The 27,578-nt window shown below is 37.4% G+C and overlaps 1 protein-coding gene across 2 annotated transcripts; it reads right to left on the reverse strand.

The window, feature by feature from the left end:
• Positions 1-27,294, reverse strand: cp.L (ceruloplasmin (ferroxidase) L homeolog). 2 transcript variants are annotated; one of them, XM_041563400.1, is made up of 19 exons: positions 27,053-27,294; positions 24,319-24,560; positions 23,298-23,507; positions 22,408-22,578; positions 21,789-22,043; positions 20,108-20,285; positions 19,385-19,524; positions 18,765-18,911; positions 16,772-16,977; positions 15,031-15,181; positions 12,174-12,386; positions 10,859-11,060; positions 8,591-8,730; positions 7,980-8,105; positions 7,345-7,454; positions 4,361-4,580; positions 2,553-2,692; positions 481-637; positions 1-260 (listed from the first exon to the last, which is right to left on the reverse strand). In XM_041563400.1, exons 1-19 carry the CDS (start codon positions 27,205-27,207, stop codon positions 217-219), a joined length of 3,207 nt encoding a protein of 1,068 aa, XP_041419334.1. In that variant the 5' UTR covers positions 27,208-27,294; the 3' UTR covers positions 1-216. The 2 variants fall into 2 exon arrangements, with proteins under 2 accessions (XP_041419334.1, XP_041419333.1); XM_041563399.1 differs by having other exon boundaries at positions 24,316-24,560; positions 27,053-27,293.
• Positions 27,295-27,578: the final 284 nt, after the last annotated feature.

A 27,578-nucleotide genomic window follows, 5' to 3' on the forward strand; every position in this document is an offset into this window, starting at 1 on the left:
TGAAAGGAAACTCAACTTTAATAACATCCAACAAAAGCACTGCGCAGAAACATAAAGGGTAACGTGGAAAACGTTAATCTGCAAAGAAAACTTTACATCCATGTGCTTCCGTAATTATATGAGGAAATGAAATCGCTTAAATGGACCATTCACAGAAGAGTTCTCTGTCAGTAGTTACAGATCCTCCATCCATCTTTCACACTCCAGCACCCCAGGTCAATGTTTGATAAGCTTTGTAAAAATGGATTGAGATCGTTTTTCTGCACAAGAAAGAGGATTGGTGAAATCAGTACAACTAGCATTACATTAGCGTTTAGTAAACACAAGAAAGCAAGACCTGATGTTATTATATAGCTGCACCAGCTGTGGGACATTGTCAAACCTGCTCCACAATAAAGTAACATTTTATACTTGTATTCATGCCTTTTGTTCTCCTTTACTGAGTAAACACTATTCCCAAGTTTCTTTGGCAAGCCTTACTTTCTAATACAGTGTAGAGCGCCTCCATCCCAGAGTGGATATGGTCCGTCACATGACAGTGCAGTAACCAAGTGCCGGGAATTTTGGCGGTCATTTCAACTGTTTTAAATGTTCCGGGAAACAGGTCAAACACATCTGAACGAAACATCGCTCCTCTCTGAAAAGAAATGATTATACTGGTGAGAACATTCAGTAATTCTTATAGTCCTCCACTCTTTATATTACCAGTATTGGTTATCTGGAACTCTTGGACCCTGGGGCTTTCTGCATTGGAAATCTTGTAATTGGGAGCAACAAAACCCAAGATAATAGGCCACCGCTCACATACCAGTAATGGTTTAAAACAGTGTTTCATACTACAGGTATGAGAATATTTATGCAGAATGCTGGGGTTTTCCGGATAACGGATCTCTCTGTAATTTGGATCTTCATAACTTTAGTCTACTAGAAAATCATGTAAACATTAAATAAACCCAATAGGCTGGTTTTGCTTCCAATAAGGATTAAGTATAGTGTAGTCTGGATCAAGTACAAGTTACTGTTTTATTATTACATAGAAAAAGGAAATCATTTCATAAAATTTTACATAAAATGGAGTCTATGGGAGATGCCCTTTCCGTAATTATCAAAATGTGAAGTTTAGTCTTGGCAAATGAACGTGGCATAAAAATCGTCAGAGCAAACATTTCTAAGTGAGTTTTCTCTAGCCTTATTTTCTTCCTAGTGAAACTTAGGGTTGTGAAATAAAGGGTTGTTTACTCTTTCCAATTACTTCCTATTTTCCATATGTGAACACATTATTAAAAATGTCCAAGGCAAAACCTTCCATTGTCCTAGACATGAGCCCATCCTAAAACAAATGTGACATGAGCTTAAAATGGTTAAAAAAAGTGTAAATAACATATATTTAACAGTTACAACTTTTAAACATAATTCCAGCATTTTTGTTTTTTTATGACTTTTTTGCCATACAGGATATGATGTCAGTGACATAATAACGTTAAAGGAAAACTATACCCCCCAAACAATGTAGGTCTCTATAAAAAGTTATTGCATAAAACAGCTCATATGTAAAACCCTGCTTCATGTAAATAAACCATTTTCATAATAATGTACTTTTCTAGTAGTATGTGCCATTGGGTAATCATAAATAGAAAATTGCCATTTTAAAAAATAAGGGCCGCCCCCTGAGATCGTAAGATTCACTGTGCACACGTACAAACCACATGTAAGGTCACATGAGCCAATTAACAGACAGAGTTCTGCCTTTTGCTTCCACACTTCTTCCTGTTACAGTTAGAGTTGTAGTTTTTCTGGTCAGGTGATCTCTGAGGCAGCACACAGACCATCACAAAATGGTGGTTCAAGGCAAGAGATGTAAAAGGGCAATATTTACTTAAATATATATTTCCCCACTAGTAGTCATTGCTGCTTGGCTTCAATGGTGTAATAGAATTAACAATGTAAAAAAACTCTGCATGATAAATAAGGAAGATTATTGCTGTCACTTATGTGGTTAAGCCAAATGCTAAATGAAAGACGGTACCATCAGTTGGTATGGAAGCCCCCATCTCTAATGAACATACAAAAATTTAATTCAGATACTGAATGTTACTGTTATTAAAATACATTAATTAGATAAATATCAGTGATATAGAAAGACTTTCAGGCACAATCAGCACATGATAGATCCCCTTTTAAATATATATACAGGTGCGGGACCTGTTATCCAGAATGCTCAGGAACTTGGGTTTTCCGGATAAGGAATCTACTAAGTCTTTTAAAAATATGTTCATAAATAAACCCGATAGGATTGTTTTGCCACAATAAGGATTATTTATATTTTAGTTGGGATCAATTACAAGGTACTGTTTTATTATAAAGGAAATAAAGGTACCGGTTTAAATATGTGAATTATTTGATTAAAATGGGACTTGGTCATCCTGTAATTCTGAGCTTTCTGGATAACGGATCCAGTCTCTTTATACTAGCAGTCCAGGTCTGAGTACTGAGCGTATCATGTTTATACAGTCTTATAAGATTAATGTTCTCACTGTATATGAAATGCTTACCACATATTTGAAGCTGTGTGCATGAAAATGTACTGTATGTATGTCAGCTTCATTCCCCAGTCCAATAAGGTGCCAGCTGATTTCATCTCCCACATGCATAGTGAGGCCTTCTAAGTTTGCATACATCTTGCCATTTATGCCTACAATAGAAATAATACATTCTTTTATTAACCTACTTTGAAAGCCTGTTCTTATTAACCTTTCAATTGCCTTTTGTGTTTTATTTTCTGTAGTTTTTCAGTTGTTTTCCTTCGTCATCTGCCTCTTTCCATGTTTTAAATGAGGGTCGCTGACCCTGGCAGCTACATGAGGCTTCAATGTTGTTACTTTGTTTCACTGGAAATTTGCGAATTTCGCGGTAACGCGGACAAATTCGCCCACCACTAACACTTATGCTTACATCTATGTAAATATGACTATAGGCCAGTTATTATTAAAAATGTCCAAGGAAGCAAAATAAAGACAAAACAGATCTATTGTCCTAGACACGAGCTAAAACAGTTACTACTACATGATCTTACATTAAAATTTGAAAAAACGCCAGCGTCTTGTCTTTTTTTAGGACTTTTTTGGCATTCAGGATATGATGTCACTGACATGATAATATTGAGGATGTAGCTTCATTGTATCAAGTCAATAGACTTAATAGTCGAAAAGGGTAAAGTATTTGGAAAGTTCACACTTTGATAAATTTGCGGATTAACGATCATTCGCCTGGTGAAAATGATGTGAAACTTCTCTTGTGCTGAGCTTTTTCTCTAGCAAATTGTTTTCTTTAGTAAATTTGCCCCAAGGGCTGAACTCTACAGGACGATCCGTTGCGATACGTTTCTGAGCGATGAAACGGATGCTACAAGTTGGAGGCGCCGAATATATTGAGAGTGATCGAAACATCACAGGTACTGTACAAACTACACACAACACGACTGTCAGATGAAGACGCAGTGTGTGGCATGTTGTGTGGGATACATGTACTTTGTATCTGCAATGTTTCTAGTACAGACCTTAGTGTTAGGTTTTTCTTTCCATCTTTCACCTACAGCTCTGAACCCCCTTCTTGTGTAGCTGTACACAGGCTCCTTCATACTGCAGGTGAAAACTCAAGTTATTTGGGCACATGGGTCTCTATTAGGTGCCAGGATACAGGTCTAGTTCAGATATTGGCAACACCTGTAACAACATATAATCCACAAAAACGTGGAGGCAATCTGTTTCATACCCCACAGGGTCCTCTATACTGCTTGACTCCAGTTTATTGATGAAACTAAATTGAATGGGCTCATTTATCAAAATTTGAGTTTGTTTGAGATTAGAGGTTTTCCTCTGCTTTGAATAAGCTTGCTTATTTATTAGAAAATCCAAATCTGGGGGGAAAATTTAAATAGCTTGACTTTTTAATCTATCAACATTAAAATATAGAAAACCTTGCATTTAAAATGCCTTAAAACTGGCATAGGTGGCTCCCATTGACTTCTACACAAACTCGGCAGCCTTTAGATGCTAACATTTTGCATCCGAGCTTTACAAATTGTTTGCTCTTAATAAATATTGTGCATACAAGTTTTTTAGAGCATAATTTGAATTAATGGTTTTTAGTTAAAAAAAAAAAACTTTGGGCAATGGCAGGTTCTCCTGGTCCATTAGTAATGATTTAAGTGGTTAAGTTAATAACCAGGTCAAACCGTCAATTAGCACTTGATAAGTGACTTGACAGTGTTGATAAATGAGTCATAAAATAAACCATGATGCAGATATAATTGTATTGTTTTTGCCTATTGTTTATGATATAGTTGAAAGGAGGTTCCTACTGTGCATTTTATTGCTTTCAATGAAATCCTCATCTTCTTTTTGCACTTGATCCGGATGCAAGGAGAAGGTTTTGATATTTTCCTCCAAATACCACGACTCATTCTCGTCGAAAATCATGAAAAGAAGGGCAAACTTCCTCTTTGGTTTGTCAAACACGTGCAGCGGGAACAATAAGCTTTTGCAGATCACAAGAGGACCAATTAATCCACTGTATGTGTCCTGATAATACAATGAAGGAAACCTCAGATTTTACACCCTATTGGTTAATGAGAAATACTGAAAAGTAAAGTAGAGATCTAACCCTTTTAATTACAGTGATTCACGCAATATAATCAAGGCAAGTAGTGCCATGTTTGTGCTACTATGTGCATATAGGGCTGTCTCTTTTTTCTATTTCTTCCATATTAATAATATTGCCATTGAGAATCATATTTACTGGGTGGGCCAGCAAAATATCACCCATTTTGCAACCCTATGTATATGGTGGTGAAGTGGTTAGCATTGCAGCCTTGCAACGTTGGGTTGTAGGTTCTAAATCAGTATGGGGGGCTCTCTGCAAGGAGTTTGTATGTTCTCACCATGTCTGTGTGGGTTTACTCTGGATATTCTGAGTTTCCCTATCAATATCCTGATAAAGCTGACCCACAATTATCTTCATTTGTAAGAACTAAACACCAAGTTCTCTAACGTCCACTTGAAAGGATGCCCACATAGTTAAACAATGCTTATTTATACTGTATAAACTATATTCAAGCCTCTGAACCATTTGCAAAGATTATACAAATGATATGAGTATGCCATACATGCAGTCCACAGGTTATGTAAGAGATAGGGTATGTAGGTTTGTTCTTAAGTTGAGTCTGTATGTAAGTTGATATACATTTACTTATTAAATGCAACTTAGGCAGATGTCTGTCTTAACATAGTATTTGAACAGAATTTTTTACTGGTCCTTTAAATGGTTACTTTTGAGTTTGTCCAATGATACATACTCTATAATATTTTTGTCCATGATTGAACAGTGTAAAACTGTGCCCGCTTTCCTCTAGCTATTGCTACCTGTTAGTGATGAGGGATACTTGGAGATGTAGAATAGCAATAACTAAAGAACTGCAAGATGAATATTGCTGGTCTTAGGGTGGTGACACATGCTAAGATTCTGGGGAGATTAGTCTCCCAGAGATAAATCTCCTCTTCTTCGGGCGACTAATCTCTCGAAAAGCCTTCCCGCCGGCTAGAATGTAAAATGCCGACTGGATGGCACTCGGAGCACTTAGCCTTCCGAAGTTTCCTCATGAGTATTAGTCGCCCAAAGAAGAGGAGATTTGTCGATAGGCGACTAGTATCCTTGGAATCTTCGATGTGTCGCCACCCTTAATGTTTCATGAGTTATGGATTAGTCATAGCCATTGTTTGTCTCAAATAATTCATATTTGCCTGCAAAGCATTTATTGATAGACGGATTACTAGATTTCAGTGACTTTTAATTTTACCATATTTTCCAGATAAGCATGAGTTTCATGGACAGAATGTCACTCACCACCCTCTCTGATCACTGGTTTAATTGTCTGCACTTGGTTTCAATGAATATTATGCCTGTTATTCTTTCAAGTTTTCCTTGGCACACTAGATTTGAATTGATGAAACTGCTCTACTAATTAATAGCAAAACAGCAGAACCTTAAAAAGCAAGTAACATGTATAGGAGGAGAAATAATGGTGGTCTAAAATCTAAGATCTAGTTTGAAAATCAAAAGCTTATGTTCAGTTGTATGTACTTAATATCACTCCAATATCAATGAAAAGTCCACCTATAGAGAAAACCCCAATAAAAAGTTGTCCACGTGTAGCAAACATGTTGCACTAATTTCTCCTTCAAACCATTAGTTATATCCTTTATCTGTTAGCTAGAGCATAGGCCTTAGACACAACAACAGATAATGTTACTAAATAGGGCTCTATTTCCCTCATTCCTCTCCCCTTCCACAGTTAAGGAACCTTTGCATACACCAGCTGAGGTGACTTTTTGGGTTTTGCAGCTGTATAGGAACACAGCCTTCTTGTTCTCAAAGATGGAATTAAGATGATGTAACGGGTGTATGGGTTAGGGGTGCCTCAAGCTTCCTTTTTGTTACTGTTTACTTTTTCCAGGACCCTGGCTAGCAACTCCCAGTAGGCCCTCAATTATGGGATGGAGGAAAGGATACCACAGAGCAATCATTCTTTATCAGATAACTTTGGGCGCCAGTGTTTCTTTAAACAGTTGAACACTTTATTGAACAGTTAGTACACTCTCAAGATGCCAATTACTTCAAATATGCAGGGTGTGTGCTCAGATGATACATTCAATGAATAAGTAGTGTCAGCAGGTCTCACAGATCCTTTCTGATCCTTTCTCACTAGGTTGCATTACCTGCCTGGTGGTCACCAACTCCCCATCCCTAATCCTGAGCCTGATCCCTCTGGCCCCTATAATGGCAGCAGAGGTGCCGCAGGGTACTAACCCCTCTCTAAACTTCTAGTTGGAGCCTTAGCGGCTCACTAACTTTCCTGATCCTAACTGTCACTCCTAGAGTGACCTATAACAATGTCTGTCCTGACAGTTACTTCTCCTATACTGAGGACCCAGTCTAGCTGGCTAACACATTCCCTGGGGGAACTAAGGGACCTTAACATTAACAAAACCTTTACCCTCCTACATTGATAGAAAACATTTTTTTTAAGTAAGGTAGTGTTAAAACATTTAATCCCATTAAATGCCACATTAAATCCCTTTTTATTGGCAGATCTAGTTAGGGCCACATAGTTACATAGTTACATGCTCTCATTTATTATATTCTCTGTCTTTACATTGTATGCACTGGAAAAAAACAAGGTAAAGTGTCTGTGTACTCAATAAAATCATATAATAGTATTAATAAGTGATGACAGTGTCCTGTTAACATCATTATATGCATTCAGTCCCATTAATTCAATAAAATTACCTTTATTGGATCTACTGTTGAATAATAAGCCCATGTCACACAGTCTGTGTCTTCATGTTTGCCAGGTCCAGACCTTTCTGGAATTTTCCAAATGTATGTTTGTGTTTCCCCTGTTAACATGCAAATTGGATATCTATTTGTTCAAGTATTGTTTAATTATAATTAATATATATATATGCTATATAATTGTATACAGTATAGTTCCATCTTAAATAAATGGTTTGACTTAGCAAACAATACTAGGGCCCCTATAGCGCCAGAACGCCAGAGAGATATACAGAGAGATATACAGAGAGATATACAGAGAGATATACAGAGAGGTATACAGAGAGGTATACAGAGAGGTATACAGAGAGATATACAGAGAGGTATACAGAGAGGTATACAGAGAGGTATACAGAGAGGTATACAGAGACATCATTATGGAGATAACTATCCAGTCCCAGAAAAGTGCTCACACATACGATTCCCAATTTCTGCTGCCCAAGTAAATGGGGGCCAAGGTAGGCAGCAGAGACTTTACTGGCAGCTGAAATACACTAGACCAGAAGTGACCTCTGTGTTATTAAGCCTTCAATTGAGCCTGAAATTTTTTTGCTGTGTTGGATCAAAACTATTTTAAAAACTGCAATTACCAGGCTTCGTTTGTACAGCTGGACCATCTGTTTTTACTCCATGTGCGTAGATTGAATATGGTCTGCTGGCTTTGTTCTTAAACACAATTTTAATTTTTTCACCAACTTTTGCAGTTAAAAGCGGACCTGTGAAAGAAAGAGGCATTAGTGGCCTGTTTCCCTAGTGGAGAAGAACTAAAATAACATAACATTACATTTAAATTCAAAATAGAGAGAACTTACATACTGAGTGCATGTGCAAAGCAAACCATTGCTTCAATCGAATCACTACTGTTAAAATTTACTTTCAAATATACTTATTACTCTTTCCTATCCTTGAGGACTTATTTACTACTGGGGGGCAGGATGTCAATTTTCTTAACACTATTCTGGAGTGCAAAAGCCTTTACCTTTTCATGTGAAAACAGCACTGGCAAAGTTATAGGGATCCCTGTAATTAATATGAACTGAAGGGTGCCATGTACTGTTTCTACCATGTGCAGAATCTGGGTGCTCTCTAAGGCTGCTGCATAAGGTACAAAGTCTACTTACAAGTGTAATTTAAACCAATATATCTGTCTATATCGTGGCAGCCATAGCTGCAGAAAAAACATAAAATCAGTGTAATTTACCTAGAATTGCCAAATGCTTTTCCTCTTCTTTCCTTTCTTTGCGAGTTGTAAAAGTGCTGTCAGTATACTGCCGATAAACTGCTTTTTTATATGTTGAACCAATAAACTTTTCACTTTTGTTTAAAAATGGATCTCCGGGGCTTAACAAGAGGGAAAAAATTTAATATATGAGTTTTGTTTATAAATAATAGATGTGCAGTACTTATATGCCTAATTAGATGGCCAAATGAGACATTACACAGAATTAACTGAGACCTTTGCCTTTATCAGCTTAGACACTCATCTTCTCACTTTTCCTATTAAAATAATAACCTGTTTGAGCACTGAAGACCAAAACTGCCCTATAATCTTTATGAGGCCTTACCAGTGATTAGTTATGCTGAGTAGATTCTATACCCCTTTTAATACAGAACAATACCTTTCTGGCTCTTCAAGCTGCTACCTGACACTTAGCTAATTGTATTATTCACAAGTCCCCTTAGGTCCTTCTCCATCAAGGATTTGCCCAAGTCCTATTAAAGATATAAATGACTTGCATATTGTTAAATCACAAATGTATAACCATACATTTATCAACACCGAATATTAGCCATCCAAATTGCAAGTTGCAAGAATGCACTACTAACTACACCCCCCATATACAAACTTTTATAAACCAGTTTTCTATCCACGTACAAATAGAACTACCGAGACCAATCAATTAAAGCAAGAAAACATTTGTGCTGCTCAGTAGATAACCAATAAACTGCTTGTTTATATGTTGAACTAATAAACTCTTCATGTTGTGTTTAAACATATTTTTCCAGGCTTAGATTTTAATTACCATATCCTGTTTCAGCCATTGACAACGTGTTTGAACTACAATAGAGTGGGCCCCGTAACTATGATATATACTCTATTTCCAGTTGAGCAACATGTACAACTAGCATGTTTTTACTATTGGTATATTTAAGAATTTAGGGGTTTAGTCTTTGCAAGTGAAGCAACCAATTTGTTGCCAAGTAGGATTTTCCTTAAAGGGGTGTTTCACCTTTAAGTTAACTTTCAGTTTGTTATAGAATGACCAATTCTAAGCAACTTTTCAATTGGTCTTCATTTTTTGTTTTTTGTCGTTTTTGAATTATTTGGCTTCTTCTTCTTCTGACTCTTTCCAGCTTTCAAAAGGGGGTCACTCACCCCACCTAAAAAACAACTGCTCTGTAAGGCTACAAATGTATTGTTATTGCTACTTTTTAGTATTCATCTTTTTTATTCATACTCTGTCCTATCCATATTCCAGTCTCTTATTCAATTTAATGCTAGGGACATTTGGACCCTAGCAACCTGTCAGTAATCGGCACCCAGAACCAATGCTAGGCTCCCTGGTCTCGGCTCTTACTTCTGCCTTTAACAACCGCCTTTCATCTTGGGAGGAGCCCTCGGCTAATTGGATGCTGCCATGTCTTATAAAGAGAGGAGCCAAGCTAAGGGTTCTGGACGAGCAGAGGGGCATGATCGTTAGGAAAGTCTTTTTGGGCAGAAGGTCACAATTCAAGGAGCAGACAGAAAACGTAGTCAAACCAGGCCAGGTCGGTGCAGGCAGAATTCAAGCAGAGTCAGACAGGCAAGGGTCAAAACAGGTAGATCAATCAGAGTAGTCAAAACAGGCACTGGTCAGGTAATGGAGTGTATAGTAGTCAAATAACAGGCCAAGGTCAGGATCACAGAAGTCACGAGAAAATCAGGCAGGCAGGGGTCAAAACACAAATCTGAACTAGTAGAACAGTATGTTGGCTTCTTCAAAGCCAACATAATAAACAAGAATAGCACCCAGGAACTCACGAATGGAACCAAACAATGGGCAAGGATAAAGTGTAAAAGGCCCCTTTAAATACAATTGAAACTCGTGCCCTTGCGCGATGACGCAATCACGCCAGTGTGATTGCGCAAAGAAAAAACAGATGAGGCCGCCGCACGTGCCCTAAGGCAGAGGAACACAAGGCACCAAAGGAGTAATACCACGCCGCGGGCGTCCCCACCGGAGGCGCAGCGGCGTCCCCGCCGGCCCACTGGACCACCAGGGTGAGTACCCCTTACACAACCAGATTGCAGAAAATGCTGACTGGAGAGGAGCTAGATAACTCAAAACCCACAAATAATAAAAAATGAAAACCAATTGCAAATTGGCTCAAGATATCACTCTCTACATTATACATAAAAGTTAATGTACAGGTGAACAACCCCTTTAAAGCTTTTAAATGTTAAATAATGTTCCTGGCTTCTGATTACCTTTCACTATGATGAATGTGCCTTTCATGTTCCCAAGTCCGGTTCAGAGAATAGTCCCATTGTACTTCTTCTGCTGCAATGTAATATGTGTTTGTTCGGGTTAATAAACTGGTAAATTCCTTGGCACAAGATTTGACCCTGTAGTGCTGTCTCATACCAGCGGTGTAATGGTCGGTGGTCATGCATTCAACATTGAAAACCCCTGTTGAAAATAGATATCATTTTTTACATTGTTATTAGTTCCAGCATTACAATAAACACTATCACTTACAATTTACTAGGAGTATTATCATCCCAAAATTTCTATTTTTAAAATATTTCCATTATTTGCATGTCATTTTATGCTGTTTTCAGAAAACTCATATCTTAAATTTGCAGTGCAATTCACAATTATTATCACAATTATTCTTCTGAGTAATAAGATGGAATGACATTTGAGAGGACTATGGTAATCAAAATGCTCATCTTTGCATTTAGCTGGTTCCTTTTCATTAAAATAGGAATCACTTTGCCTATGACAGACTGTAACACAGATGTGTGCCTTCTCCCCAATGTTTAAATTCTTGTTTTTATAACAGTATGACAAAAGCTTTTATATATGCTGAATGATATGATATGATGATATATGCTGATGATATGATTTTCTAGTAATTAAATGTGTTTCCTATGTATGCATGAATGTATATTTTTATTTGTATAGCGCTCTTTGAGGGCAAAGCACTGTACGGCAGAACAATAAATTAGTAGAAGAAACAGGGGGTCATTACAATAATAAGTACAAATAAGAATAAAAACGCAATACACAAATATCAAGTATAGTTACAATACATATTAGGGGGCACATTTACTAAGCTCGAGTGAAGGATTAGAAGTAAAAAACGAATAGGCTTCTACGACCTTCGACGACGACTTCGATTCAAACGAATCGAACTAAAAATCGTTCGACTATTCGACCATTCGATAGTCGAAGTACTGTCTCTTTAAAAAGCCTTTGATCGATCGATTAAAATCCTGCGAATTGTTCGATCGTAGGATTTGCGGTAAATCCTTCGAATTCGATATTCAAATTCGTTTATTAACCCTCAATATTCGACCCTTAGTAAATGTGCCCCTAAGTGTTTATTGTCAAGGAGACAAAAGGATGGAGGTCCCTGCCCCGTACGGCTTACATTCTAGCTATACTGATTGCCGCCAGTTTACCCCAATAAGTGCAAGTTACACAAGAAACAATTTCATCTGTTTCCCTCTCATTTCATACCTACATGAGCAAATTTACTGACTGCCATGTCTTTCTCATAAGAATAATGCAACTTACCTTCATTATCTGGGTTCATAATAACACTATATGAGATATGGGGGAAGAGATTTGCTGTATCAGCCCTTGTATAATGATTTACTATAGTGTTGCCAGTAAAATGAATTCCATGCATATCAACCTCATTCCCTATGCCCATCAAATGCCACAGAACCGTGTCTCCTGTACACATATCAAGCCCAGGCTGGTTTCCATACATGTATCCATTAATTGCTGTGTGGAGAAAAAACATTTAAAAACGTTTAGTGGCTTATTTTGAATACACAACTCCAACATAGCTCCATAGCAAAATCTACTTTATTCTTACAATACTTGGGGTGGGGAAAATATTTTTTTTCATGTATATATTATTAGCAAACAAGGGAAAGTTGTGCTCACCACTAATTTTTAAAACCATTAGGCGGGGGTGCAATGAGGCTGTGACCTCAGATTACATAGAGACAAATATAAGAGTCCTCTGCACTCAACCCATTATCAATATATTAAGGACATTGAAACATTTTGTGCCTTAAAGAGATACTGACACCAGCAATTAAACTCTTTTTTTACATCTATCATAATATTGTCTTTGAAAGTTATTTATAACTTTGCCATAAAGTATTTGCACAATGATTTTACATTACCTGTCTGACACCCCATGTTCCTGTATAAGGGGCTGCCATATTTGTGCAGAAGGAGTCTGTTAGCATTAGAATCTCTAACTGACGGGCTGAGATGGAACAGTCAGGTTGGCAAAACAGTCAGGTTTAGGAACTAACAATTTCTTACAAAAACAAACCTCTCAGCAAAAAACGATCAACATGACCAATAGGTAACGTTTAATGTTCATTCATTTTTTAAAAAGTAGTTTTTTAGTGTCAGTATGCCTTTAAAGGAACAGTAACACCAAAAAATGTAAGTGTTTTAAAGTAATGAAAATATCATGTACTGTTGCCCTGCACTGGTAAAACAAATTTGTTTATTTCAGAAACACTACTATAGTTCATATAAACAAGCTGCTGTGGAGCAATGGTGGAAATTGAAAAACGTCTATATGGCACAGGATGAATAATGGATAACAGATAACACCATTAGGCAGACAGAGCTAATCTGCTATCTGCTGTGTAACCTGAGCCTTTTCTCCTTTGAATGGCTGCCACCATTGCTACACAGCAGCTTATTTATATAAACAATAGTAGTGTTTCTGAAGCAAACACATCAGTTTTACCAGTGCAGGGCAACACTGCATTATATTTTCATTACTTTAAAACACTTTTATTTTTTGACGTTACTGTTCCTTTAAAGGAAAACTATACCCCTCCAACAATGTAGGTCTCTATAAAAAGATATTGCATAAAACAGCTCATATGTAAAATCCTGCTTCATGTAAATAAACCATTTTCATAATAATATACTTTTCTAGTAGTATGTGCCATTGAGTAATCCTAAATAGAAAATAGCTACTTTAAAAAATAAGGGCCGCCCCCTGGGATCGTAGGATTCACAGTGCACATAAACAAACCCAACAAACCATACTTGTTAGGTCACATGAGCCAATTAACAGACAGAGTTATGTAATTTGCTTCCTCACTTCTTCCTGTTACAGTTAGAGTTGTAGTATTTCTGGTCAGGTGATCTCTGAGACAGCACACAGACCATAACGAAATGGTGGTTCAAGGCAAGAGATGTAAAAGGGCAATATTTACTTAAATATATATACCAGTTTGGTAAGATTCATTAATATGTCACTTAATTTGTTATAAACTGTTGCTTAAGTATTCATTTTGGGGTTAAAGTTTTCCTTTAAGTTACTAATAACTATTACAATTGCTTCATTATTATTATTATAAAATGTATAATGAAGCAATTGGCCAGCTTAAATATATTGCAATATATGGACAAAAAATCCCTGTTTTGCTTAAAGGGTAAGGCATTTTAAGTAGCTTAAAGGACATGTAAACCCCCCACACACATATTATGGCTGTGTTTGCTTGCATTCTTCAATTGCATACACTTTACATTGCATATGTGCTTTTTGCAGATATAAATGCACTGATTATGTCAGAGGGAAAATGGCCCCCGGGTGAAAGCTGCTGTTGTTGCAAATGTGATGGCACTGGCAAATGGAGGGGATGTATGAAGTTAAAATAATGCCAGTTTGGTGGGGGAGATGTGCCCAACTTATATACATTGTAGGAAAATATAGGCTTTACATGTCCTTTAAGGCATAAAATATTTCAATGTCCTCAATATATTGATAATGGGTTGAGTGCAGAGGACCTCTTGTGTGTGTGTGTATATATATAAATATATATATATATATATATATATATATATATATATATATATATATATATATATATATATATATATATATATACGTCATACTTCATGAAGAATCCGCACTCTCAGGACTTATAAAATAAAATAATCATTTATTAACAGAAAGGCCTTGGAAAGGGCCAAAACGTCAGATTGAAGTTCTGTTGATAAATTATTATTATATTTTATAAGTCCTGAGAGTGCGGATTCTTCGTGAAGTATGATGTAAATATTGATGTTTCTGCACCCAGGCATAAAATAGATTTTGTTGAGAGTGATGGTAGCCCTGTGGATTATATATGTGTGTGTATATATATATATATATATATATATATATATATATATATATATATATATATATATATATATATATATATGCTATATAAATGATATACATGCACAGATATTATTGTACAAAATGAAGTTTGGTGTGTGTGGCTGGAGACGAAGCAACCGATATTGGCTAAAGACTTGGATATCATTCGGCTCATTGACCAATGGTCGCAGGAAAAATTGTAATTGTTGAAATTTACAATGAACTAATGTTAATGCGTACAGTGCATCATATTAGACTCTTGGAATTCTGCATCTTCCTTGTTCACTTTGGAAGGGGTGCCTGTAAATTGCTCAATATTTTCATCCAAATACCAGCTCTCATTTTCATCAAATACTGTTGCCATCAAGTAGTAATTGTGGGCTATTCCTCTCTAGAAAGAAAAAAGTAATCGGTTTCAGAACCCTTCAACTTTGGGATTTCTTTAACAGAAAATGTTTCAGTCATCAGTGAGTAACACAAGCTGTAATTCTGAGAGCATTCCCTTGTATAAGGAGCCTGTTGTCTTGGTGCAGTCTCTCTCTTTATGTAACTGAATTTCTGCCCTAGTACATAGTCACCTGTGTTCCTACAGTAAATTCTGTTATAGCCACTTTGCTCTTTTATATAGTGAATAAAGTACCCTATATTGTAAAATATATTGTGAATAAAGTACCCCCTCTTGTAAATTATAAGGATATTATAAGTTACCAAGGAGTTTCATGACCATATACAAACACGAGGACGAATATCCTCATATTTTGCAACAGGGGGTACTTTATTTATTATAATACACAAGTTTCAGTGAGTCATGTGACAGAAATGACATCAGAACTCACCGTTTATAACTGATGACATCAGAACTCACCGTTTATAAGGATATAATTTACAAGATATTCATGGCTTTTGTGTATTATATAGTAAATAAACTATAAGGATATTAAAAGTTGCGGAGGAGTTCCATGACCATAAAAAAACTCGAGGCCGAAGGAACTCCAAGGTGACTTCTAATATCCTTGTATTTCGCAACAGGAGGTACTTTATTTATAATAATACAAAAGTTTCGGTGAGTCATGTGACAGAAATGGCATCACTAAGCTCTGATTATAATGATGACATCACTAAGCACCATTTATAAGGATATAATTTACAGGATATTCACGGTTACACAGCACACTGGAGTTTAGAAAGAATGACAATTGAAACAGTATGTTAGGAGCATTAACAATGTCTCAATATTCACAAACCTCCACGGATTTGTAATATGAAAGGCTAGAAGTAGCAACAATTACTAACTTGGTGCTAAACCAAATGCCTTGGCTGGATTATTTGTGCTGTTGGATACGTTAAATGGTAAAGTCAGCCACTCCTCTTTGCATATAATTCAGACCCAGAGAATTTACAGTAAATATATTGTTCATAGGGATGCACTGAATCCAGGATTCAGTTAGAGATTCAGCCATATCTGAGCTATTTCTATCAAGATTTGGATTCAACCGAATCCAAGATCCTGGCGAACCAATCCAAACTCTATATAATTGAAAAAAAATTGGCACATGCACCTTAGTACTTCCACCTGTGCACTGGCTGTTCCGGCAACGATGAAGGGTTCGAATTTGGTTTGGTATTCCTAAAACTGACGGGCCATTGGCAAAGGCGTGTGACAGCACAAAACGCACAACTACTCCATTACTAAATCTCCTTGAAAGCATTTAGGGAATGTTGGCAATTTAGGGGGTTTGATATGCATTTGTTTTAAGTATTTAAGGCAGGAAGGAAAGGAAAGTAACATTACATGGGATATAATGCAATTAGTATTTTTTCACCTAATGCAATAGCAGGAAGTTCACTAATTATTAAATAAATATTAATTATTATATAAATATTATTTTATTATACATATCTTAAATTAAAGCCTTTGTTATCTCTTTGGTTGGCTTATATTTTCAAAATGACATTTTTATTGTTAAATAAGCCTATTTACCTGTTGGTTGTTTACATCTATGGTTTTGCAGATAAGCAGAGGACCAACAAGACCAGAATTAGTGTCTCTGATAACATCCACAGAAGAGAAGTACAGCCATAGCAAGCAGTTTAGATCAAAAATATTGGAACCCACACTTGATGGCACTTCCCATTCGTAGATAAATGTATCCCCAGGAGCCACATGGGAGCCAGGTGAAGGAACATCTAAAATGACAGCAACAATAGTTGTTATAATGGCAGTAGGAATGTAAGAAACTTACCCTGGTGGTCTAGTGGGCAGCGGGGTCCACGCCGCGTCCTTGGCGTGGACGCCTGCTGCGCCGCTCCTGTCCTGCCCTTGCCGGCGCCATCTTTGATTCCTAGGGCGCGAGCGGTGCGCCTGCACATCTCTTAAAGGCGCATGCGTGCTGGCGTGATTGCGCAACGGCGCGAAATTGCGCACGTTTTGGCGCCAATTGGATCCCTATTTAAGGCCCATTCAGACCTGTAGCCAGTGCCCGTTATAGGATCATATCCTGTGGTTTCCTGAGCTTTTGCTACCTGTTCCTGAATTTGCTATCCTGACTGATTATCCGTGTTTAACCCAGCCTGCTCCTGACTACTGTCCTGATCTGGTCTGTTCCGTTTCCACCAGACGCCTTGTCCTTGGTCTTCTGCCCAAAGACTCTTGCTATCCGGTCGTGCCCCTTTGCCAGCCAGAACATCTTGCCTTGTACCCCTCGTTAAGTCCAGGTGGCACCCAATTAAGCTGAGGGCTCCTCCCGAAGCCCAAAGGTGGTCACACTACTGGTGAAGCCGAGCTGAGACCAGGGTCCTTGGCATTTGTTCTGGTATTGGGTGCCGGCCGTGACAAGGAAAAAGTCAAAAACAAAAACTTTATCTGACATTTTGGTTGTAAGCAGTAGGATATTCAACTATTTTTTAAACTTTTTTTTAAAGGAAGTGATTGTAATCAATTTGATAAATAGGATTAAGTGTTCTAATATTCCACAATGCCTTTAGAAACTAAAAAAAATTGGAAAGCCATTATTACGAGTCTTGTTTGAATTAGTGATGTGTGGGTCAGGAAAAACTCAACCTGCACCCGATCCTAACCCACACCGAAACCTAACACACACATTACCCTAACCCGTAAAATTCGCCATTGTAGGACCCGCACCCAACCCATACCCATGTCCTCAATGCTACTTCTGTGTGCAACTGGTTTCAAGACAGGGAATCTTCAAGAACAGTGGAGACGTGTATTTCCCCAGTCTGACCCGTACGCAACCCTAACCCGCAATGGTTGGCCAAATTTCAATCCAAACCTGCCAAACTTGTCAGCAACCTGCCAGTCACTGCAGGTTTTTCTCAACCTGCACATCACTAGTTTGAAGAGCAAAATGTACTCCAACTGTGGAAGCCACTAATATATCATATAATCACAGCAGCTAAAGACAAGTGTGATTGTCCTGGGGCAACAATTTTGGCAGCTTAACTGGGGTGACAATCTCATGGCAAAGTCACCCATAATAAGAACTAACCAACAATTTATATAATGATTAAGGACAACAAGATATCATCAACTTGATGGGAAATAAATGTGACTTCTATACTTTTAACATTACACTAAGACTTTCTGAAAATGTCTAACAAAAAGGAGTAAAAGCCCTTTGCTTCTACTCTTAACCACAAAATGTAAAACATTCTTTATTGTCATTAAAATATGAAATAATTTGTGACTCACATTACAGAGTCCCTACGCAGTTATAAAGGATTTGTATATACGTGGCTTATTTATTAGAGTTCAGGTGCTATCTTTTTGTAAAGATAGCACCTGAAAAAAGCTAAAGGTGATGTTCTGCTATTTTTCAGTTCCACCCGCAATGCTCCTATCATTCTTTTCAAAAGGCAAGTCACCTTTCATTGTTTTTTTTATTTTTTATGAAGTAACTTACTGTAAATAATCTTCATTTGGTAATGTTATTTAATTGATATATATGGTTTAATACCTTCAATAAGATTTCCAGTTCTGTAAGCCGCACCTTCCATGTTTTTGGTGTAACTCACCCCATGAGCTTGGATGCTGTATGCTCGACTTGCATTGTTCTTAAATGTTACCTTTATAAAATCTCCTACTTGCGCTATCATGACAGGACCTAATGTGGGACACAATAAGATGAACATTATATTGTAGCATGCAGAGTAGTCAACCATTTATACAGAATTAGACCGTCTCGCTGGTGAGGTGTTGAGAGTATGGCTTCAGGCTTCAGGTTTTGATTCCATTTTAAACATCAAGTAAAAATGACTGTTTATTAAATCATTAAAAAAGCCTGGTGGCTGGGGTGTAGTGGATGCCTAACACATTTCGGGAACACCACTTAATCATAGACCATTACACTCCAGCCACCAGCCATGATTTTGGGCACACCGAATCCTTTTTCAGTCCCTCCAAGACAAGCCTGGGTGAGTCTGTGCTCAGTTGTTGTGAACAATTTGATTCCATTTTGCCTCTTTCTGCTTTGCTGCCAGTAAAGACATGCTTTTTGGAAGCCTTTTGTTATGCTAGTTACTGGTATTCCACACAGCAATGAGAACATCCATAGAAGAGGATGCAAGAATGAATTACCCAGGATTCCAAGGTGTTCTTCCTCTTTGGATCGCTGTTTCCTTGTTGTGAAGGTCGCATCTGTGTATTCCACATAAACAGCTTTTTTATAGGAGCCACCAATCCTTACTTCATTTTGTTCAAAAAACACTGCAGATTCACTGTCAAGATATTACAAAACAGAGCTGTATTGTCTAGATACCAATAATCACTGCATAATTATATATACTTGGAAATCAATTTAAGTTAGTGGGCTGTGCAAAATACAAACTAAATGCAAGCAGTGCACCGTTTCTAGAATTATCCCTGATTATTCACATTATTTGAAGATGCTAGCAGAGTGCTGCTATATTAAATGATATGGGCTTTATAAACAATCAATACTGTAGTTATTCCGGTTCTCACTGCTGGAAGTTGCTGAATTTATCTAAATGAACGGAAGGATTGGTTTTGAGATCTGAATCTATGTTGTGGATTCATATAGTGACTTGAATGATTTGTGGGTATAGCTGGAGGGATTGTGAATGATGAGAACTCTTGGAGCTAAGGGGTCGAGTTGACATAAATAATATCTGTTGCCACAAAAGAACAATAAATCAGCAAAGGGGCCAATTCATACTGCCAACTAGTACATGAAGATATATGGATAAAAATTCTGCACATCAGGCTTATAGTCACACATGCCCATATCCAGACCACCAGAGCAATATGCAGTTTCACAAAGTTAATAAAAGTGCTACACACGTATCAGGATGATCTATTTTCTTTCCTGTAAATTGGTTAGTGTCCGTTGGAGCGTAATTCCAGATGACTTCTTCTGCAGCAATATAATAGTGTCTTTCACGTCCTCTCCAACTGTAGCTCTGTTGCTGCTGACTTTCTGCTGGGCAGCTCCTGATTTCATAAATTGCTTGCATGCCACCTATAAGATGGAGTTATACTGAATTCCTTATGCACTTCTGAAACCATACTTTTGTGTGAGGCAGGTCTGAGCAATACCACTGTCTATTCTGTAGTCACCATAAAATAAGGTTATGGGGACACTCCTAGAAAGTCCAATATGAGTGCATTTCTCATCAGTGCCACTGATTTTTCAAATGATCCAAAAATGATTTCTTATACTACCATAAGAAAGACTACTTGCCTAAAAGATGTGTATCTATTTAGGAAATCCTAAAATTAATTATTTCTTTGTATGTCTTTGGTCATGCTATTTAGTATATAGCAATAGTCAGGAATTTAATAGATAAACAGTATTTGTCCCATGAATCAACAAAAACTGGTTCAAGTTGACCAAGATTATGCACTTTGGCAAAAATAATATAAATGCAAGTTATACACTAAATGGCAATGTGTTGGGAGTTTCCTTAAATGAAAAGGATCTAGGGGTCTTTGTAGATAACACGTTGTCTAATTCTGGGCAGTGTCATTCTGTGGCTACTAAAGCAAATAAAGTTCTGTCTTGCATAAAAAAGGGCATTAACTCAAGGGATGAAAACATAATTATGCCTCTTTATAGGTCCCTGGTAAGGCCTCATCTGGAGTATGCAGTGCAGTTTTGGACTCCAGTCCTTAAGAGGGATATAAATGAGCTGGAGAGAGTGCAGAGACGTGCAACTAAATTGGTTAGAGGGACGGAAGACTTAAATTATGAGGGTAGACTGTCAAGGTTGGGGTTGTTTTCTCTGGAAAAAAGGCGCTTGCGAGGGGATATGATTACACTTTACAAGTACATTAGAGGACATTATAGACAAATGGCAGGGGACCTTTTTACCCATAAAGGCCACCCCTTTAGACTAGAAGAAAAGAACTTTCATTTGAAGCAACGTAGAGGGTTCTTCACAGTCAGGACAGTGAGGTTGTGGAATGCACTGCCGGGTGATGATGTGATGGCTGATTCAGTTAATGCCTTTAAGAGTGGCTTGGATGATTTTTTGGACAGACATAATATTAAAGGCTATTGTGATACTAAACTCTATAGTTAATATAGGTATGCGTATATAGAATTTTAATTAAAAGTAGGGAGGGGTGTGTGTATGGATGCTGGGTTTTCATTTGGAGGGGTTGAACTTGATGGACTTTGTCTTTTTTCAACCCAATTTAACTATGTAACTATGTAAGACTGCTATTGATATTCCCTGTAAAGGGCTGCACTTTAGTGGTCCCGCTCCTTTCATGGAGGTGCTACAGATATTACATGCTTCGGCCTATTATTCCATATCTTCAGGAGTTGCTATGTAATGGATTACAATCAAACATGTCCCTTGTAGCTGAAAATACAAGAACTAGAATGCTAAATGAAATATACCGAAAAAAGAAAATTGTACCTGCAGTGTATAATTCAAGGGTTCTCTTTGTCAAAAGTGGAAACGTGAAGATCTGGGCTAGCCTGTTTAAGAATTTAAATGAATAGTGTAATTTATACCTGCTAAGTGGTCATTGACTTGGCAGGTGAGGAGCCATTTCCCAGGATTCTTTGTAACCATGTGACCCTCGATCATTGTTGCAGGGAAAAGGTTCAAGGTATCAACACGATAAGTTTGGGATGTTAGAACCTGTCCATGGAAGTATGCTGAATGGATATCGACTTCATTCCCCATACCAAAGAGATACCAGTGAATGTGTTTTCCTTCACACATTGAAAGTCCAGGAAGGTTTCCAAACATGTATCCATTAATAGCTGATAAAGGAAAGAACATCTGAATTTAGTAAAAACATTAGTTACCACAATGTAATTCTCTTCTTTTCCCAAATCAGTCAAATGGCTGGTTAACCTTGCTTTGCTTAAAATAGTTGCTAAATAGAAATCATTCTCTTTCTAACCAGCTGGGTGCAAGTTCCCTGCATCCTTAGATAAATCAGCATCAGTCCTAAAATACATTAAATCACTCAGCACTTTCCCCTTGTTCTCTGGAGCTAAAGCTCACTGTGCCATCCAGGGTTAAAGAGTAGCCTCTAACGTAAGGAAGCACTGTTGCCTTGGGTAGCAGTTAGCCATTGGATCACATATATATTATTCTATAATGCTGTAAAAGTGACCTTACAGTGCATTTTATTGCTCTCCTGAAAATCCTCATCATTTTTGTCCACCGAGGATGGATCAGTGCAAAACGCATTGATGTTTTCATCCAGATACCAACTCAGATTTTCATCAATCACGGAAAACATCAAGATGAATTCTTCATATTTGTGCTGCTCTGCCGCATTTATACTGCCTAGTGAGAAGAAGAAGGAAGTTCACTGAATGGTTAATACCATGTCCTTTAAATAAATGATTTCTGTATTAACTGAGTTAACAGAAAAGTGGTCTGTACACTAGATGGTATCATGATTATGCTGCAGGTCCTGTTGTATGTGTGCTATCTGTTGCAATGGTGAACACTTTGAGTTAGGCACAGGCTGGCTATTGATGCAGGAGTTCCTACAGCATCTTACACCTAAAGAATTGGGCATGATTTTGATGCTGAGCACCAGAAATTTTCACCAAAACCTTCTAGCACTATTGTGTCTGATTTGTTTCAAAGGGGGCAATTGCAACCCTTATAACACATTGGCCACACATCATCAGATGCTTTGCAACCTATTATGCTAGAATTCTGGGGGAAATGTTGCATTGTGGGTAATAAACATGGTGAATTGCATCTGCACACTGCACGTGTGCTCATAGAGAAGCCCGACTGTGTTCGAACTATCATGAAGCAGTTCCAAAAGGTCTAATTCTGTATTATTTGCAGTGGGATTTTCCAGTTTTTGGCCACCCAATAAATATTAGCATAAAGATAGTTAGCAAAATGTTGACCTAACCCTTACGAAAAAAAATAATTTATAATTCATACCATGTAAGTTCAATGATGTTCCTCTCATTGTAAAATTGGATGCAGAGTGGCAAGGATTTCCATTGTTCCATCGGGAAATAGTGAAATGGATTACTTACCCTTTTTACAAATGATCAAAGGTCCTACAAGGCCAGAATACACATCCTTCGGGCCATCGACGTGTGAGTGGTAGATCCTTGTTATACAGTCCTCATCGCTAGCAGTTGGACCCTGTTCACTGACCGCTTCCCACCTGTAAGTGTGTGATTGACCCGGCTCTATTGCATCGTCTTGGTGTCCACTGGAAGCTTTATCTGGGTACAGAGCACCTGCAAAATCCAATGACTTACTTAGAGCCTAGTGCCCCTAGTTTAGCCTTAAAGGGGTGGTTCACCTTCATCAGTATGTTATATAATGGCTAATTCTAAGCAACTTTTCCATTGGCCTTCATTATTTATTTGTGATAGTTTTTGTATTATTTGCTTTCTTCTTCTGACTCTTTCCAGCTTTCAAATGAGTGGTCACTGACCCCATCTAAAAACAAATGCTCTGTAAGGCTACAAATGTATTGCTACTTTTTTATTACTCATCTTTCTATTTAGGCCCTCTCCTATTCATATTCCAGGCTTTTTTTCAAACCAATTATATTATTTGGACACTAGTAACCATAATGCTAAAATTGCAAATTGGAGAGCTACTGAACAAAAAGCTAAATAATTCAAAAACCACAAATAATAGAAAAATCTCTACATCATACTAAAAGTTAACTCAAAGGTGAACAACCCGTTTAAGGGCATGTTTGGCAGAGCACACTTACAATTTATAGGCATGTTTCCTGCACTATGGATAGAATTGCATGTGAGAAATTAATAATAAAAGAAATGACAATGTAAAAGGATGAAAACTAAAAGAAGAAAAAAATAAATAAAAGACAAAGAAAAAAGCTACACTTGGATCTTTATCATTTTTACTATTATAAAGAGATTTTTCAAAAACTATGCATTTTTTTAATGCTATTAAAAAAACATTACATTTATTCAATCTCCTCTCTACTTTCCTTCCTTCTTGCTTTCTTTTCTGTGATTTGGAAAATCAGTAAAACTTAAAAACTGCATATAACATTTTTTATTGATTTACCTTCATTTTCCTTTGTGTACTGTACTCCATGTGGATGGATACTATATGGTCTGGAGGCAAAGTTTTTCAGATGAACGATAATTATGTCTCCAATCTCAGCTTTTAACATGGGACCCAGAAATCCCAGCCACTCAGGTTTCTTTATTTCTTTACTATAAGAGTCATCAGTGTACTGCAGGTAAACAGCTTTCTTATAGACTCTTCCTATCCTGTTAGGTCCACCCACTAGAAAGGTCTGTGCATTTCTGGAAAGAAAACAAATGTTTGGTAGCAAAATTAATTTTTTATTATGGTAAAGAATGAAAGCTTCAGTTTCTATACTCAAAGACTGTGAAGTACCCCTGAAAAATCATAGTCTCCATTCCTACCAATAGAGAGTTTTGCTTTGCTCCTTTGATGACCAGCATGAGAGTGGTAAGAAATAGGTTCATCGTCATTATTATTATTATTATTAATAATAATAAATGACTGTGTTTCGAATGCTCCATCATTGTCCCACCTCTGTTCAGAGCTCCTGTTAGCACATAACACAGTTACAGATATAAGAAATTACAGGTATGGGATCCATTATCTGGAAACAAGTTATTTTTTAAGCTCCAAATTATGGAAAGGCCGCCGTCTCCCATAGACTCCATTTTACCCAAATGATCTATATTTTAATAATGATTTCCTTTTTTTCTGTAATAATAAAACAGTAACTTATACTTGATCCCAACTAAAATATAACTAATCCTTATTGGAAACAAAGTCTAGAGCCTATAGGGTTGATTTAATATTTACATGATTTTCTAGTAGACTTAAGGTATGAAGATCCAAATTAAAGAAGGATCTGTAATCCAGAAAACCTCAGGTCCCAAGCATTCTGGATAGCAGGTCCAATACCTGTATTAGTGGATAAGTCACTCAGCCATAGTTTCAAGAATATATCTGAGAGTGAATACGTTTTTACCCCAAACCTTATTGTCTTTGAATCCGGACTTTCAGATTTCCACAAATCTTACCTTATTTGTCATTCTTAGGCTCAGCCTTCCAGGTCACATCAGAGAGGGCAGCATCACAGTTTGGTAACCACTTAATAAAGCTATACCAGGTTCTGTGTTTTAAGTGTATAATTCCCCATTATTATTTTCCATGAAATACCATCTATAACACTAGCTGTATCTGCAAAACGTAACTACAGATTTTTTGAACTGGCAACTATACTGGACTTTTTATGGACAGAAGGAAAGTGTTTTTATCAGTAAATTAGCAGTAGGGAGGTTCATGTAGCATACACTTTATCTGGATTGCTTACAGACTTATAGAGCATATGATCAGGGGGTTTGGATTTAGCATGTAACATAAAATTAAATCACTGTCTGAGCAAAGAAACTGTAGGATAGTTCTTGACAGAAGCAGAAATTAATTAAAGAGATATTAAGCAACCAAGAGGAAAAAGTTTAAGGCAGGAGATGGCAGCATCCTTGAAAGGGTGTTGTCTTCGGGTGTTATTTACTAAACCTCTAATTTATCTGGTCAGGTTTTTTGGGACAAAAACTCGAAATTTTCTTGGAAAATAAAACTCAAATTTTTCAAGATTTATTATACCCCGATACTGCAAAAAGCCCAAATCCGACAATCCACCATCTAAGACCTGTTGAGGTCCTATATGAGTCAATGGGAGAGGCACCAATCTCAATTTGAAGTTATCATGGTCTGCGCAGTATTTAGCGAAAATTTTGGTAGCATTTCCTGTAGCTTTGGCTACCTTTATTTGTGTCATAGAAAAAATATATATTAGCATACTAGTCTCTAAAGGGCCTGTCAAAAAGGGCCCATGGTTTCAGGGATAAAGCCTTCAGTTCAAAAGGGTATATATGTAAAAACCAAAAATGTTATTGCAAAACTCTATATTATATTAAAATGTGTTAAAAATCATGTTAAAAAGATAGGCCTACAGACCACATTGTATTCCGCCTTACGTGTTTCATACCCCCTGGTACTTCATCATAGGCATTAATGATACCCAACAGATCATGAAGATTTATACCCAAGATGGCCCCACCTTTTCATTTCTAAAATATGTTGCAAAAGAATAAATTTAAAAAAAGAAGGGGCTTTAGGAACTTGTCTTGGGAAGGGAGGGAATCTGTACACTTGTAAATTGGGAGTCAAGCAGTGTCGGACTGGCCCGGTGGGACACCGGGAAAATACCCGGTGGGCCAGACCCCCAATTGTAATAATTTAAAAAAAAATGTAGCCGGCGCAATGCGCTGTCTGCACATTCTCGTCAGCACAGGTGCCGCCTGCGCAAGGGGGAGCGCGGCGCTGGCGCCGCAGCAAGGGGAGGCGGGGGCCGGGGTGCCCTGGACAGCAGTCCCGGTGGGCCCCAGGCCCCCCAGTCTGACCCTGGAGTCAAGTGTATAGAAAAGTATGGGGAGCTTAAAATTTGCTAGATTTATGGACAGGGACAACATTTTTGAACACATGTGGATCAAATCTGTAAGGAGGAATAAGAAACAATTGTAGAGGACAGAATAGCATAACAGGAACCGAATGACCGTTCTGTATATCATGAGAGAGAAGGAAAGAAGTAGGAAGAAATTTAAGGTTTGATACGAGAAAGGACATATGAACAAAAGGACATATAAATTCTTTGGAAATAAGACAATAGTAAGATTTCAAGAGTGGAGATTTGAATGCACATATTGTAACAGGACAAACATATAATGATTTGTTTCCAATAAAAATTACTTACTCATCTTCTTCTACGGACTTTCCAGACATAACATTCATGCCACTGGGGGCATAATCCCAATGAGTTTCTCTAATTGCAATATAATATACTCTGTCTTCAGCTGCAGCATAGCCAAGATGTAGAAGACACAGCAGGCACAGAGCAGAGATCTTCATTTTCAGACAAAAACCCTGGTGGATTTACCCAAAAATGTAATTTCTGTCCCCTTAAATAGATGTTCCTCACTACTGCCCTGGCTTTATAATCAGTATGTTCCAGCTGGAGTTTCATAACAAACTCCTGCCCACTGCCTTAAGTCAACAAGAATTCCAGTAAAACCCACAGACAAAAATCACATTATTTTGCAATGTATAACCATGATCAAAGGACTGTGGACCGGGGACATAAAACAAAATCAAGAAACATTTAGCTTGGTTCTCAAAAGTTTTTTTGTATCAAGATTTTTTTACTGACACTGTATTAAAAAAATGTGTCTGGCCAGCCTACCAATTAAATTAAAAATCATAAAACAAAAATGTTTAGCCCC

This window comes from Xenopus laevis, chromosome 5L (assembly GCF_017654675.1).
Source record: "Xenopus laevis strain J_2021 chromosome 5L, Xenopus_laevis_v10.1, whole genome shotgun sequence".
NCBI classification, from domain to species: Eukaryota; Metazoa; Chordata; class Amphibia; order Anura; family Pipidae; genus Xenopus; species Xenopus laevis.

Excerpts from the sequence above, each read along its gene's own strand:
- cp.L (XM_041563399.1), bottom strand. The coding sequence starts at position 27,207 with ATGAAGATCTCTGCTCTGTGCCTGCTGTGTCTTCTACATCTTGGCTAT. Across the intron at positions 8,106-8,590 it reads AAAGCATTTGGCAATTCTAG|GTCCGCTTTTAACTGCAAAA; the intron begins GTAAATTACACT and ends TTTCTTTCACAG. Across the intron at positions 7,455-7,979 it reads AGCTGTACAAACGAAGCCTG|GGGAAACACAAACATACATT; the intron begins GTAATTGCAGTT and ends GCATGTTAACAG.